This window comes from Pseudopipra pipra, chromosome 1, assembly GCF_036250125.1.
Source record: "Pseudopipra pipra isolate bDixPip1 chromosome 1, bDixPip1.hap1, whole genome shotgun sequence".
NCBI lineage: Eukaryota > Metazoa > Chordata > Aves > Passeriformes > Pipridae > Pseudopipra > Pseudopipra pipra.
The window spans coordinates 83,933,114-83,946,258 of record NC_087549.1 but is presented as its reverse complement, the minus strand read 5'-3'; the positions used below and the strand labels follow the sequence as shown (position 1 = coordinate 83,946,258).

Genomic DNA, 13,145 nt, shown 5'->3' with positions numbered 1-13,145 from the left:
GGGGGTGTGGGGTGGTGAGGGAGCACTGTTGCCTAATTTGAATGGAGGTATCTATAAAACTATAGCTCTATTAAATACCTGATTAGCACAAAGACATTCTTCAGCAGGGTTCTGTTTTATGATAGACACAGAGGTGTAATTGCTCAGATACCATCAATATAATAAAAGGAAGGGAACTTGAATGGACAAGTGGAAATGACATTTTAGTCATGCTACTCCCAGGTATGCTGTAAGCCTTGCAGAGTTATTTCCAGTCTCTGTGTGAACATGTAGCAAAGTACACAGATTAACAGCAGTTACTATCTATATTGATCTTTAATGCCATAGTGTGTTCCATGGGGATAAGAAGGACTCGTCCAGTGCCCTCGAGCAAAAGACTGTTCCTGTTTTCCCATGGCTACGTGCAGAATTACTGCTGTCCTTCCAGGTCTGAAGTGGCTGAGTTACAAGAACACCTAATATATTCACCATGGATAAGGCATGTGACTCCTCAGAGTAAAAGACTTGTAAAAATGCATGCTGTGCGGGAGGAAGTTTCAGCTGGAATCAGTGCCTAGTTCTCAGCAGTAAAGCATTACCACACGAGATCTTTGAGAGCTCCTATTTGGTTCTGTGCATGAGTGGAATGTGCATTGTGGCACATACCGTGGAAGGGAAGCACTTCTCGTTAAAACAATTCTACATACGAAAAATGTTACAAAAGCCTAACCAGGGATGTATTTATATTAATATTTTGCTCTTTTTTTTTTTAATAGGCACAGGCATATAATAATGTCTTTTATTTTCCCCATTAATTGAAATAAAATCTTCACTTTTTCTCAAATAAATCTTTCAGATTTTTATTATCATTAATTATGTGTATTACAATAGCAGCCAGAAGCCTCCAAATTAGTGCCCAATGCATAGGTCCCTGTTGTACAAACAGATGTTAAAACCAGCCCCAGCTCCAAACTGATGAAAAAAGAAATCACAAGGATAAAGAAGTCCCTTTGGGATCCATGTCTAAGCAGTCAGGCAGAGACCCAGGGAGCATGCAGCATGCTGATGGCTGTGATATTGTTTCTTCACTTTTGAGTAGACTCTGGAGGAAGAAAAAGAATTGGACCTCTTGGTGCATCACATTTTCCATACAGGACCTTTTCTTCATGCTTGCTGATGATCCCAGTTTCAATCCTTGCTCAGTAGGAACCTGAAATTTAGTGAGTAAAAAATGTGTCCTCATTGAGGACACGTAGTAAATTCCCATTGTCTCCTCTCAAACCAGGATTTTGAGCTCTGGTCTCTGGTGGCAGATACAAACCAAAGGAAGAAAGAAGCTCCAGAGGGAAGAGAAGAGAGACTTTCAGACTTTCAGGTAGTTTACCCAGAGATGAGCACAAGAATTCAGTCCCACCTGCCCTGTAAATGGGGCTGGTTGAATGCTTTCCAGCAGGACTGATGTCCTGGAGAATGCTTTCCAGGAAAATACAACTGAAAAAATTAAGATGAAATGGGAAAATAGCTGCACCACCTTGCCTGAAGGTGGTTCTGCTGCCTTGTCCCTGTTACACCAGTGCCTAGGGGATAAAGAGTTACTCCAGAGGAGGCTAGAAAGAGATTATAAAAGATCCAGCAGGAAAGACAAAAGAATACCACAGATAAGACAGCCTGAGCCACAGGCCTTCAGAGAAGCAGAGGTAGCTTGGGCCATCACTGAATCTACCTGCCTGGCTAAGTCTAAGCTAGGGTAGTCTAGTTTTATGAAGGCCACACAGACTGGTTGCTCATGCACACTTTTTGTCAGCCACCCAAGAGAGAGTCTTACCTTTATAATGAACTTTACATCCCAGGTATATAAGCAATGCAGAATTATTCTCCTGAGGCATGAAGGTGGCTAAGTGCATCTTTTTGTTTTATGCATGAGAAGCTCATCATGACAGTGGTCACCTTGTCAGCTTTATAGGTACTCTTCCCTCATAGAGCAAATAGAGCAGCTATACAGTGAACCTCAGCTTTTAAACCTTCCTGGGAGGAGCTCTCCCTACCAGAGACCTTTTCCACCAGGGAAGCCAAAACTACACTAGGTAAGAGATCCCTTTGCTGTCTGGCAGGAAACACAGCACTTGCCTTCCTGAAGGCTCAGGCTGCACATACGTTCCTGCAGTGCTCATATATGCAGCAGAATGTCAGAACATTTCCTCTTGTCAGAAAATCATTAAAAATCTTATACTTTTCTCTTGAGAGTTCCTTGAGACTCTGTTCCCTTCACCTTTTTCTCCACAGTGGCTGCTGGAGGAGGCTTAAGGATACTGGACCTGAACCAAAGCCGACTGAGTAGCTGACACTCCCTTCTAAACACAACTGCTATTATTCTTTAATGCCAAACCTTTGGTCCCATTGCTCATCAGCTCTCAGTGTGACAGTGGCTACACTATGACTTCAGCTCATACAGGCCAAGTTCTGGCAGTAGCTTCATGCTACCTAAGTAAGTCTCTTCTTATTAATGAAAATATCAGAGGGAATGACAAAATTGTTTGAGCAGATGAAGGAACATGTGTTTGACCCTGATCAAATTCTCCATCTTCAGGTAACTCCTCCCTCTTCTGTCACTGAGGAAATACACACAGCTGGTTATCACAGACCCTTCCTCCACCTGCTACCAGCAACGTGTCTTAAACTATAGTGATGTTATTCCTGAAGCAGCATACCAGGCATGCATCACTCTCATCTCCAGAGGTTTGAACTCCACTAAGTGCAATAAGGCAGAGGTGAATCAGGGTCACTATAAATGCTCTTTGCTTGAGATTAATCTGATACGCTTTTAAGGCATATCAGCTCTATTTTGCCTGTTATCATCTGCTTGTGGCAGCATCACACACACCTATTTATACCCACATGTTAATAAAGGGCAGATCAGGATCTTGGCTCTGGCACCGGTTTGAGACTGGAGCATCTGCTTCCTTGGGGAAAGATGGAAAGGGCTGATGTCACCAGCCAGATCACCACAGGGAGGCAAAGGCTGGCAGTGGCACTACAGCTTCCTTCCACCACCAGAGGCCCAAGACCCAGCAAAATGGGTACAGCTTAGTTGCAAAAAGAAAACCCCAAGGCAGCGCTCGGGGTCACCATGAGTCTGGTCCTCTGCCATGTTGTTCCCTCTCTGGGAGCGCCCTGCACACCCGACCAGCAGTGTTCTCCTCCTCAGAGTCCCTAGACCAAAGGATCTTAACTCCCTTTTGCCGCTTGCCAGGGAGAGGTGCCAGGGAATGAGGGTCAGGCAGGGAGCCCATCGCCCCATGGGGGAGAGGAGAAAGCTCTGCTGCTGCTTCTGCGATGTGCGGGCAGAGAGCCCAGCTTCACGTGTGCGCCTGTCCCCATCCGTCACCTCCTCAGTGAGAGCACCACCACCACTGGCATGTATGTCACAAGGGTCCTTTCCAGCTGTAAAATTTCCCAAGAGACACCAGGGGCAGCAACAGTCTCCCAGTCTGTCACGACACCTGGGATTTTGGCAGTGCGGCGGCAGCCCCACGCCCCGTCAGGGGCTGCCTGTCAGCGCCCTGGCCCGCAGTGAGGACACCGTTTCCCTTCAGTTCAACACCTTCTCCGAGAAGTGTCCCAGCTTCCCCTCCTCCTGCACGGGCTGTGAGGCTTGTCCACAGCAGGACGGGCCACGCTCCTGGGCCAGGGCTACACCAGGCCACCGTGGCCCCCCACTCCCTGGGGCTGGGCAGGCACCCTGCAGCTCTGCACACTTCTCCTTGTAGTGCTGGGCATTGCCGGCAAAAGTCTCGCAGCGGCTAAGGTTTTCTTCCTGCACGGGGCTACCCACGTTCTCCTCGTTCGGCCCAGAGGCCGTTGTCCCCTCCTGAGAGTTTTGGCTAAGGTAGACAACGATGATGTCGCCCTTGAAATTCATTACTTGTCCACTTGAGATAAAGGTGGAGTTACTGTTTCCAGTCACATTTCCTGGGGAAGGAGAGGGGAGAAAAGAAGACAGTCATGATTAATATTTTCCCCTCACAAGGTGGACGCTTAGCGCAGTGAACTTAATCTGCTGTGGTAGCTTTCCTCTTGTTCCACTATTTTTTTCCCCCGTGACATGAGGATGCTCTTAGAATCAATGCCTTCCATTGGGCCTTTTAATTATTTCCATTTTTGTCTCCTCAGGACAAAGTCTGTCATATAAAGGAGCCTGTCTGGAAGGCTTGGAAATATTTTCTCTCCGAGCTGTGATCTGGGAAGCAAGAGAGAGTGGGAGGATCTCATGTTCCCTGTGCTGCCTGATGCACAGGCTGTGTCCAACTTACCTGTGGTTTGTGGTGTAATTATTTCTAATGATGAGATTTATTACAGTCCCAGAAATCACACTGTTTAACAGAGGGGAAATAAAACCCCAATCGATCGCACAATGTGGGCTAGGTAGTAGCCTTACTGAAATACTGAAAGGCTTAGCGTCAGATCACACAGTCACACAGTGCCCAAATCACATGGAGCTTATATGATTATCTTACATTGTCCTGATCCTCTATGTAGGTACACTCTGGTACTCACCTAGCACCCTCATGGATTTACCTGGATATATACCAATTCAAGTGAAGAGACTGAGCCTATATTATAGTAAACTAACAGAGTTATAGTTTCAGTCAGTCTGCCTGTGATTACAGATTTTTCAGTATAAATTCAATCTTTCTGCTGTTCAAGAGATGGGTCACTGATTCAAGTGACAGCAGGACCAGGCTCCGGGAATTAATAAACTCTCTGCAGAGCAGAAAGAAAATAACTGGGAACAAACTTTCAACGTCAAACTAACAAGTTTGTTAAAGTTTGAAAATTAAAAAAACCAAAGGAACCAAGTAAACAAAATCTTCCCAGCCTGGGAACACTCTTCCTAACAAATGTTTTTCCGGCTGTGCTTCACTTAATCATGACTTGACTAGTCTGAGACCTTTTAGATGTTTTGTGCCTTTCCTCATTACATTCCTCAACACTTCAGACGTTCCCATTTTCATTGCAGCTAAGTGTAGCCTAGCCCAGTAAAATGCTGTTTTTCCAGCGGCCACGGGTGATGTTTGCACATCAGCAATGGACACTGGGCTCCAGCTGTGCAGAATTAGGACCTGTGCCTGCTCATAACTGAGTCTGGGTAGCACTTGGGCATCTCTCTAATTGGTCCCCCTAAGCAATCTTATTTCTTTCAGCTAAACCACTGCATTGCCAGCTCTCCGCTTTCTTTCCAAGTGTTGTTGATTAACATGAGGTGTCCATAAGAGTTTTCTCTGCGGGAGTTTTTCTGTGCTGGTTGTTCCCCCTATGTTCAATTCAGTTTGGCTGTTTGCCATCAACAAAACTCTTGGGCATAATGGGAGTACAAAAATAACTGTTTGTCTTTAAACAGATTGCCTGTCACTAGCAAAAGGTGCTGTGAAGTTTACGAGTGCTCAGTACAAGATCAAGAATATAGAAATATATGTGGCAGTGGGGAGGGAAATAAAAAAAAAGGTAGATTAACACATAACTTTTAGTTGAATGTGGCTGGCAAATCTTCAGTGCTTTCTGAAGACACCATGCTGAAACAAAAGAATATTTGAGGCCCAAAAGCACACAAAATGGACACATGAACTTCCTGGACTGTACTAAGTGAAGTGGTTCCAACCTGAAAAGCTTAAGGGACACTTTCAGAGTGAAAGTGTCATTCTCTGCAGTGTTTCAGCCTTTTGATCTCTTCAGACTATCTGATGATATTAGTTACAATGACAGATTAATCTTTGTGGTAATTGTTTACTAAGAACTGGACAACAGAGGTGAATAATTTTCTCTGAGACATTTAATGTCCTCTAGGTGGTAAGAACTGTTTGTTGCTGCCAAACCAGGCTGGTTTGGGATCTGGAAGTGAAAGGCTCTGCAAAACCATCTCTTACTGTGAGTCACCTAAGTCTTCCTGCACTCATGCGTTATGCTGTAGCCCTACACAGGACTCGAGGTGGGCATGAACCGACGTTTCACGTTCTGACTGCCTCAAGGCTTGTGAGGTTTGAAAGCGTGCTTGAAGGCTTACCTCTATCTCCAGTGGTGACCCCTGTAAATGGCACCTGTGCAGAGGTTCACTTTGGTCCTCTAGGGTTGTTTCACAGGAGGGACAGAGTTTGATGTTTCTGTTGTCATTTTAAGTGTTAGGGAACTAAAACCAAAACGTCATAGAATTTCGTCCCCATTTTCCATCGACCCTCTTTTGTATCATTCTGTCTTAGCAGGACTGTGTGCAAAGCCTGGTGGCTTCAGTTGCTTTGAGAAGCTTTACAGAAAGTTATTTTACAAGCACATTTATTCCATCTAGGCATTTCACAAGGCCTGGCAAAATGACCGATGCTGATGCAGCTCCACGTGCAGGCCCAGTGTGGCTGGTGTGCTTTGGTGTGGAATCTATGGCTAAGCCCTGTCCCAGTCCTTTTGCAACCACGTGTTGCCAGCAGGGCATAGCCTTTCTGTGGACAGAAAAATTACTCTGCCAGCAAGCCACATTACCTACAGATTAACTAGCCCACACTCTGATACTGCCCACAGCTCAGTCAGTACCTTCCTACAGTCGTACCTAAAAAACGGCGGATTAGGAACACAGTATCTGTGCTCAGGTTTCACCAGATGGCACTAGAGCATGTACATATCTGAAAGCACAAACACAATTAAAATCCTATATAAAGAATTACGCTGCAGATCTAAGATGGCACTTTCTAGCATGTCGCTTAAATTCAAGCTCTCCTGTTTGCTCTATTGTCTTAATATTTTCCTTAATATTTTCTCTTTTTCTTTGTGTCAGATTTAGAAAGAAAAGCAGTATCAAATACAACTTTACTTTCAGTTTTATCTCAAGAGTCACCTTCCAACAATAACAAAAAAGATAATTTGTGTTCTCTTTATTTCTGCTGCATTTTGTACAGACCAGACAGCAACCACACAGTTTCAGGATTTCAGGAAACTGAAGCAGCAGAAAGAGTTTTTGCTCTTCAGAAGATGAACACTACACACTTTCAGACTCCCATATGGCATGCATGTTGAGAGAGGAAGGACCTTCAAGTGTGTTGTTTTGGGGCTTTGGCAGACTAACAAGAATGTCTCTGTAAGAAACTTTAAGGCACGACATGGTCTTAAAGAAGGACATCTTACAACTGCTGTGGGTATTACAGTAATACTTGGATGTCCTACTCAAAACTAAAGTCTCATTATGCTTGGCAGTGCATCGATAGAAATAAAAATAGAATATCTGACTTTAAGATTTATAATCTAAAATGACTAACAAGACATGACAGGCAGATTGCAGACTTTTATACCAAAAAAAAGTCTGAGGGAAGAAGGTTTCATCCAGAGAAGGCTCATAACTTCCCTTCTGCTGGTTTTATTTTGGTGATTTTTTTCCCCTGTTTTCATTTGACAATTTTGATATATTTACTCGATAAATTGGTAGACAGTTAGCAAGTTGGCAGCAGTGTTTCAGAGTTGTTTAGGGGACAAAGCACGTGTGTATGGAGAAACAGTGCCTGTATGAAACTATTTTTATGTGGATGCTTATATCCTAGTGAATTAAAATGAAAGAGCTAAAAGCAGAAAATTGTACATTATCTTTCACACCGGGTGCGGCCACCAGGTTACAGCTCCACCTGGAGTTTCACTGACCACTGTATAAATGTAACTGGATTTAATCTATTAGCAAAAACATGCATGCAGACTGTTGAATGAAAATATCTGTCTGAGCATTATGCACCCTTCCTTGACTCAGCCTCTACATCCATATATTGTCTTATTTCTAAGTTTCCTCCAACACCCACACCTGCTAACAGAGCTGCCTGACCTCTGCAGTGACAGCCAGAAAATGGGTTCTGCATTGCTGGTTAGATCAGGGCAGGACAATGGTCCCTCGCTGGGTTCATACTATTTGCAGAATTCACCATAAACCAAGTGGCCTTACTATTTCAGGTTTGTTTTTCAGATTAGCTTCAGGGCAATTAAGTGAAAAGGCATAATTTTATTTTTATCCTAAATCAGATCCTCTGAATTCTACTGATCTAGCACAGAGAATAATCCTACACAGCGGTGTACGGGTCAAACCTAATGGGCTTACCAGATGCTGGAGGGAGGTCTGAAGTGCTGCTGTTTGTCCCTGAAGTGCTTCTGTGTGTCCCTGAAGTGCTTCTGTTTGTGTTTTGGTACTTCTGGTTGGTACTATCTGAAGATGCATCTTCCAAACCATGATCATTTCCTAAAGTGCTCTGACCAGCAGAGAGAAAATTCAAACCACAGGTGCACTGTGCACAGGAGCCAGTTTCTGGGGAGGTGAAGGCACTGTCATCCACAGCACAACGAGGTTTGTTCCACTTTTGTGGAGATTCCCTGTATGAAATGCCACACCTCACACAGATCTTCTCTGAGTCACAGTTTGTTGCAAAGCCATCTGTCTCTTTGTTGCCCGTTTCCTTCAGGCAACCGTGGGCATGTTGGCAAGATTTCTGAAGAAGCTGGTCCTTGGCAATGTGTGCCCCATCTGTGTTGGATGGAGGGAGAAATCCTTGAGAGACTGATACGTCCTCTGTGCTCCCAATCCCTGAAAAGCTGTCATTCTCCCCTGCCTCCATTGGTTCTGAAAATGATGACACAGTTTTACTGGCAGTCTGACTTAGTAAAGATAAATAATCAGTGTTATTGAGATCCTTATCTGTGTATTCATCTTCCGTGGGAACTGGTGGGAAATGGTAATCATCAGTCTCATTTCCCACAGAAAAATCTCCTGCCTCACATGGCTCTGTGTTGGGGCTCCCGTCCCTGCATGGAGTGGGACCACTGGTGCAGCTTGAGTTTCCAGGGACAGGAGAGCCAGAGGGGCCCAGGAGACATGTGCCTTCAGAGATCTGGGGTACAGCAGCATTTGTGATGTTCACAGTAACAAACGCACCTCTAGGGGGCTCCTGAAAGAAATTCAAAGTAAAAAGGTCTTCAGTAAAGAGATCAGCAGAAAGTTATTTTCTAGACAAAGAAGGAAAAGGCAGATCACGGTTTTTCCTCTGTATGGAGCTGCTGAGGTTGAGCAGCACTGCTATATTTGAGTGTAATTCTATTCTGCTGTGAAATATGACCAGTGATGCTGGGTTCAGCGGGTGAGCTGGTGGTCCAGGGAGGGGGGCAATAACATTAAATTTTGTGAGACCACCATTCCTAGTTCTTATGAGGTCACTTAAGAAGAGTTAATAAGTCTAGAAGAATTGTTGAATTCTGCTGTTCCTTATGGACCATCAGTAAGACCCATCTAACTGCTCATTAGATTTTGGAAACCCCCATGTGTCTGAAGAACTGTTGGTCTGTGATGGCCTTATTGGGGGCTGAATCTTTAATATCATGATTGAAGAAAGAACCTGGGTTGATTCAGGAGGCCTGAGACAAGCTAAAACAAAAGAAGTCACACAGACAAGGTTGCTTTAACCCACAGAGTTAGGACAACAAATGCAAAGGCCCGTGACATCATGTTGTCAGTACTTGTCAAAGTAAAGCTGTATTTTTGGTTGCAGCTCCAAAAAAAGGATTGGGAAGTACTTCAAGGGTTTCCTTCAGTTCATGCCAGTTTTGCTTTAAAGACAAGTATTTGGGAACTGATACCTTTAATTTTTAGCGTCTCTTCAGCTCTTCCAGGATAGAAGAGAGAGTGTAAATGCTGCCAGCCACTAATTGCTGTTGATTCACTCCTCTGTCCCAGAGGATCTGAGCAGCTGCCAAGGCAGAAGGTTGCACGAACACTAATGAGACAGAAGAGGAACTGCCTGCTCAAAGAGGTGGGTTTGTTTGATATGGAGTTGTTTATTTTTTTAGCAGTGGAATTTGACTCTTTCAACAGCTAAGCTAAGCAGAGATCCTAGAAGGGGTGGTGGGGAGAGCATGCACGTTAAACACCTCAGTCCATACCCATGGTGTGAAGCAGGCTGTGCACATGAACTTGGACCGGTGCCACCATCTGAGTGTTTCGGGATGGGATCCGGTGTTCTTCCAGAGCGAAAGCCTGGCATTCTTGGCATTGCCCCTAATCCAGGTTTCTTGCCTGTGATCACTCTGGTATGTAACAAGGGGTAAACTCAGCTGAAGCTTTTCCTGCTCTTAGGATTTAGAAAGGCTCTCTCCTAGGCAGAGTCTCAGGTGTTCAGCAAATGGTGGGCTCATGTTTAACTTTCTCCTAATAAATATTTAAAAATCACAGAGACTCTTACCTCTGTTAAAACTGGCTGAAACCAGAGAGCAGGTTCAGAAGCTATTTGTGAACAGTGATTTCATATGCCTCATATTTACAGAAAGCCAGACTAAAAAAGCCAAACCTGAAAGCATTTTTTGAGGAACTCAAAACTTGTTTTCTAGCCAAACATTACCATGGAGTCTACTTCAGAAGGGGTGTCAGGAATGCCATGAGCAAAACATAAAACAAAGAGAAAATTACAGTGCCTTTGACTTTACCTTTGTTCCTTTTATTTGGCTGCACACTTCATTAGCCCAGTTCTGTAGATCTACTGTAGGGAAAACAAAAAGAGTAGCTGTAACATATAGCAGGCACTGAAGCTAACCACAGACCTAAACACCCACAGTCATTCACAATCCACAATATCATATTAAATAAAACCAGTAAGCTGTTTTTACTGACTGTTAAAGTGTCCCAGCATCGGTCTAGCTGAGGATTCATTGTAACTGGAACAGGGATAATTTCTGTGGAACAAATGTTTCCAAGCTCCTAAAATAGACCACGGTTAAACTGTGTTCCACATCAAATGGGGTTTCTTTCCTGGTCATATGTCACACCAAGCTATGACTGGCCCAACAACGACCCGCTCGCAGCGGTATGGTCTATTTCAAGAGAAGTCACATGGATGGCCCAAAGGCCCTTCCCAGACAGGAGTGAGAAGCCTGGAGAGAAGAGGGTAAGCCACTGAAACCACAGCATGGCAAGCTCAAATACAGCATACTCTACTTAATCAGGGTATGCTTAATGGGGAAATTAATTCAAATTTCCTTGGAGTATCTCCCAAAGAAAAGCTTTAACTCCAACATATTTTATGGGAACAGCTGCCACTTAATAGAGTTAGCAATTCTGGTATTCTGTTTACACATTTAGGAGACTTTGTAGGGCTCAGGTCTCACGTACATGTGAAGCTTACACTGGTTTTGTATGTCTGAAGATAGACCAGCTTTGTAGCCACTGCCAGTTCCCAGCAATGACTTTGTTCCTCTGATGTTGAAACTGCACATTTACTGCCAGTATCCCCCCAAAAGCAGGCAGATCTTCTTCCTGAGCCTGCAATTCTCCCAGGCTTAGGTTAGCAGAATTCACCATGCAAAGGCAATGAGGGACTGTCACTGCAGAGCAGCAGGGCAACAGAAATGTCAAAGAAATTGCGTTCCCCCCTAACCTGCTCTACACAGTATTTGGTTTGTGAGAAGAGTCACCATTTCCTCCAGCCTGTTCCAGAAATTCCAGATTTAGCACAACCCATGTTTAGAGTGGCAGAGGCAGCCTATTTCTAAAACACAGGCTGAAATATACTTTACAAGAAGGGATTTCTGTCTTCCCTTCCACTGTTCCCAAAACATTTATAAGTTGCTAGCTCTTGGGAAAGGAGGTGATGGAAAGCTTTCCATCTTTAGGGGGAAAAAATAAAAAATGAACGTAACATTAGAGGTATGTCCTTCACTAAGGAGACCAAGGGCTTAACGCAGAGTTGAGTAACTACTGAAAGTATTTCCACTCAATTAATAATAAACTCAGTATCCCACTGCTATCCAGTATGCCCTTGCTAGAATTTTCCTATTTTTTCTACTTTTACTGTTTATGCTATTTCCTTCTAGTATTTCTTCCTTATCTTATCAGAACTTTGGCCTCCAGCTAGAAACATTGCCTCCATTGTGTTTTCAAATACACATAAGGCCTTTGTCTTGAAATCCATATTTTAACCTGGCCAGATGCAGGTTTTTAAGTAGGAGGAGAAGAAGACAGGAGGTAGTGAAAGCCCCTGTGTCTGTCCCTGACTCTCTTTGGCCAAGGAGTCTGCTGTGCCATGTGGTGTGGAGCAGCCATGCTGCCCTGAAAGCCCCCAGCACCATCCCTCCTCCTTCCACACCATCGTTGTGCCCACCTCCAGGGTGGTCACCCCATGGGTCAGTGTAATACACTGCAATACACTGCCAGTAATACGCTGTAATACACTGTCTGCCTAGAGGAAGGGAATTTGAAGCCTGGCTTTGTGCTAGGTAAAGCATATCCATATGGACAGACATGGAGATAGCATAAAACTTCTAGCATAACTCCTGAGCTTCTTAATCTAGTGGCTACGCATGAAATCGGAGTACACAGAGAGCCACAGCTGTGTCATTAGCTATCACGTACCTGTTAGCTTTTTCCCCCTATTCTTGTAGTACACAATGAAGACAACGATGCCAATTAGTGTCACAAAAAACAAGATGACAATCAACACATATAAGATCCTGTTTGTTCCTGCAGGATGTAAAAAAGATAGTGCCATCAACATGGAGCTTGGACTCAGCAGTATAACAAACTTGGCTCATTTCACCTGCTTTTCTAGGGGAGAGGGGTTTTTTTCCTTTCTATTTGATTTTTAGTTTCTGTAATAAGAACAACAGCTCCCATACTGAAGGTCCCTGGTACCAAGACATTTCCATAAAAACCAGAGCCTTGGTGTCTCAGAGAGGTGTGATTCGGTCTCAGTGCTCCCCTGAATGTTGTCTTGCAAGCTGCCAGCAGACCATGGGCTGTGCTTGATCTCACTCAGGGAATAGGGGACATACATCTCAGAGACTACAGAATTCAGCTGGAAAACTCTGTCCTTTATCTCAGGTTCTGATGAATCACTGCATGCCAGGCAAGCAGCCTCCCGGGTACCATACCTATTTTGGAGAAGGAAAGGGGCAGTGGGCAAGAAGGGCTTATCTGAAAGGGATTGAGCTGAGACTGTATCCATTGCTATAAAATAAGCATGGACATGAGCTGCTGGTCTTTATACAGATAATGTGTGTATGGCAATCAGCAGGCTGAAAAAACGAATGAGCTGTAAATGTGATGGAGGTCATAGGTATAACAGCAATGCTGCTTGCCATGCAGTCTTAGTGGGAGGTGTGAAACTGAAGCT

The 13,145-nt window shown here is 44.2% G+C and overlaps 1 protein-coding gene across 3 annotated transcripts in view; it reads right to left on the bottom strand.

Moving 5' to 3' along the window:
* Positions 1-823: 823 nt before the first annotated feature.
* Positions 824-13,145, bottom strand: part of TNFRSF11A (TNF receptor superfamily member 11a) — a 31,057-nt gene continuing 18,735 nt past the window's right edge. For 2 of the 3 annotated variants that reach the window (XM_064662551.1, XM_064662535.1), the window contains exons 7-10: positions 12,386-12,493; positions 10,465-10,517; positions 8,096-8,936; positions 824-3,948 (exon numbers count right to left, since the gene is read on the bottom strand). In XM_064662551.1, coding sequence (XP_064518621.1) covers positions 3,569-3,948; positions 8,096-8,936; positions 10,465-10,517; positions 12,386-12,493 — 1,382 coding nt within the window. In that variant the 3' untranslated portion in view covers positions 824-3,568. The remainder of the gene's footprint in view (positions 3,949-8,095; positions 8,937-10,464; positions 10,518-12,385; positions 12,494-13,145) is intronic. The other variant, XM_064662543.1, reaches the window with a different exon arrangement.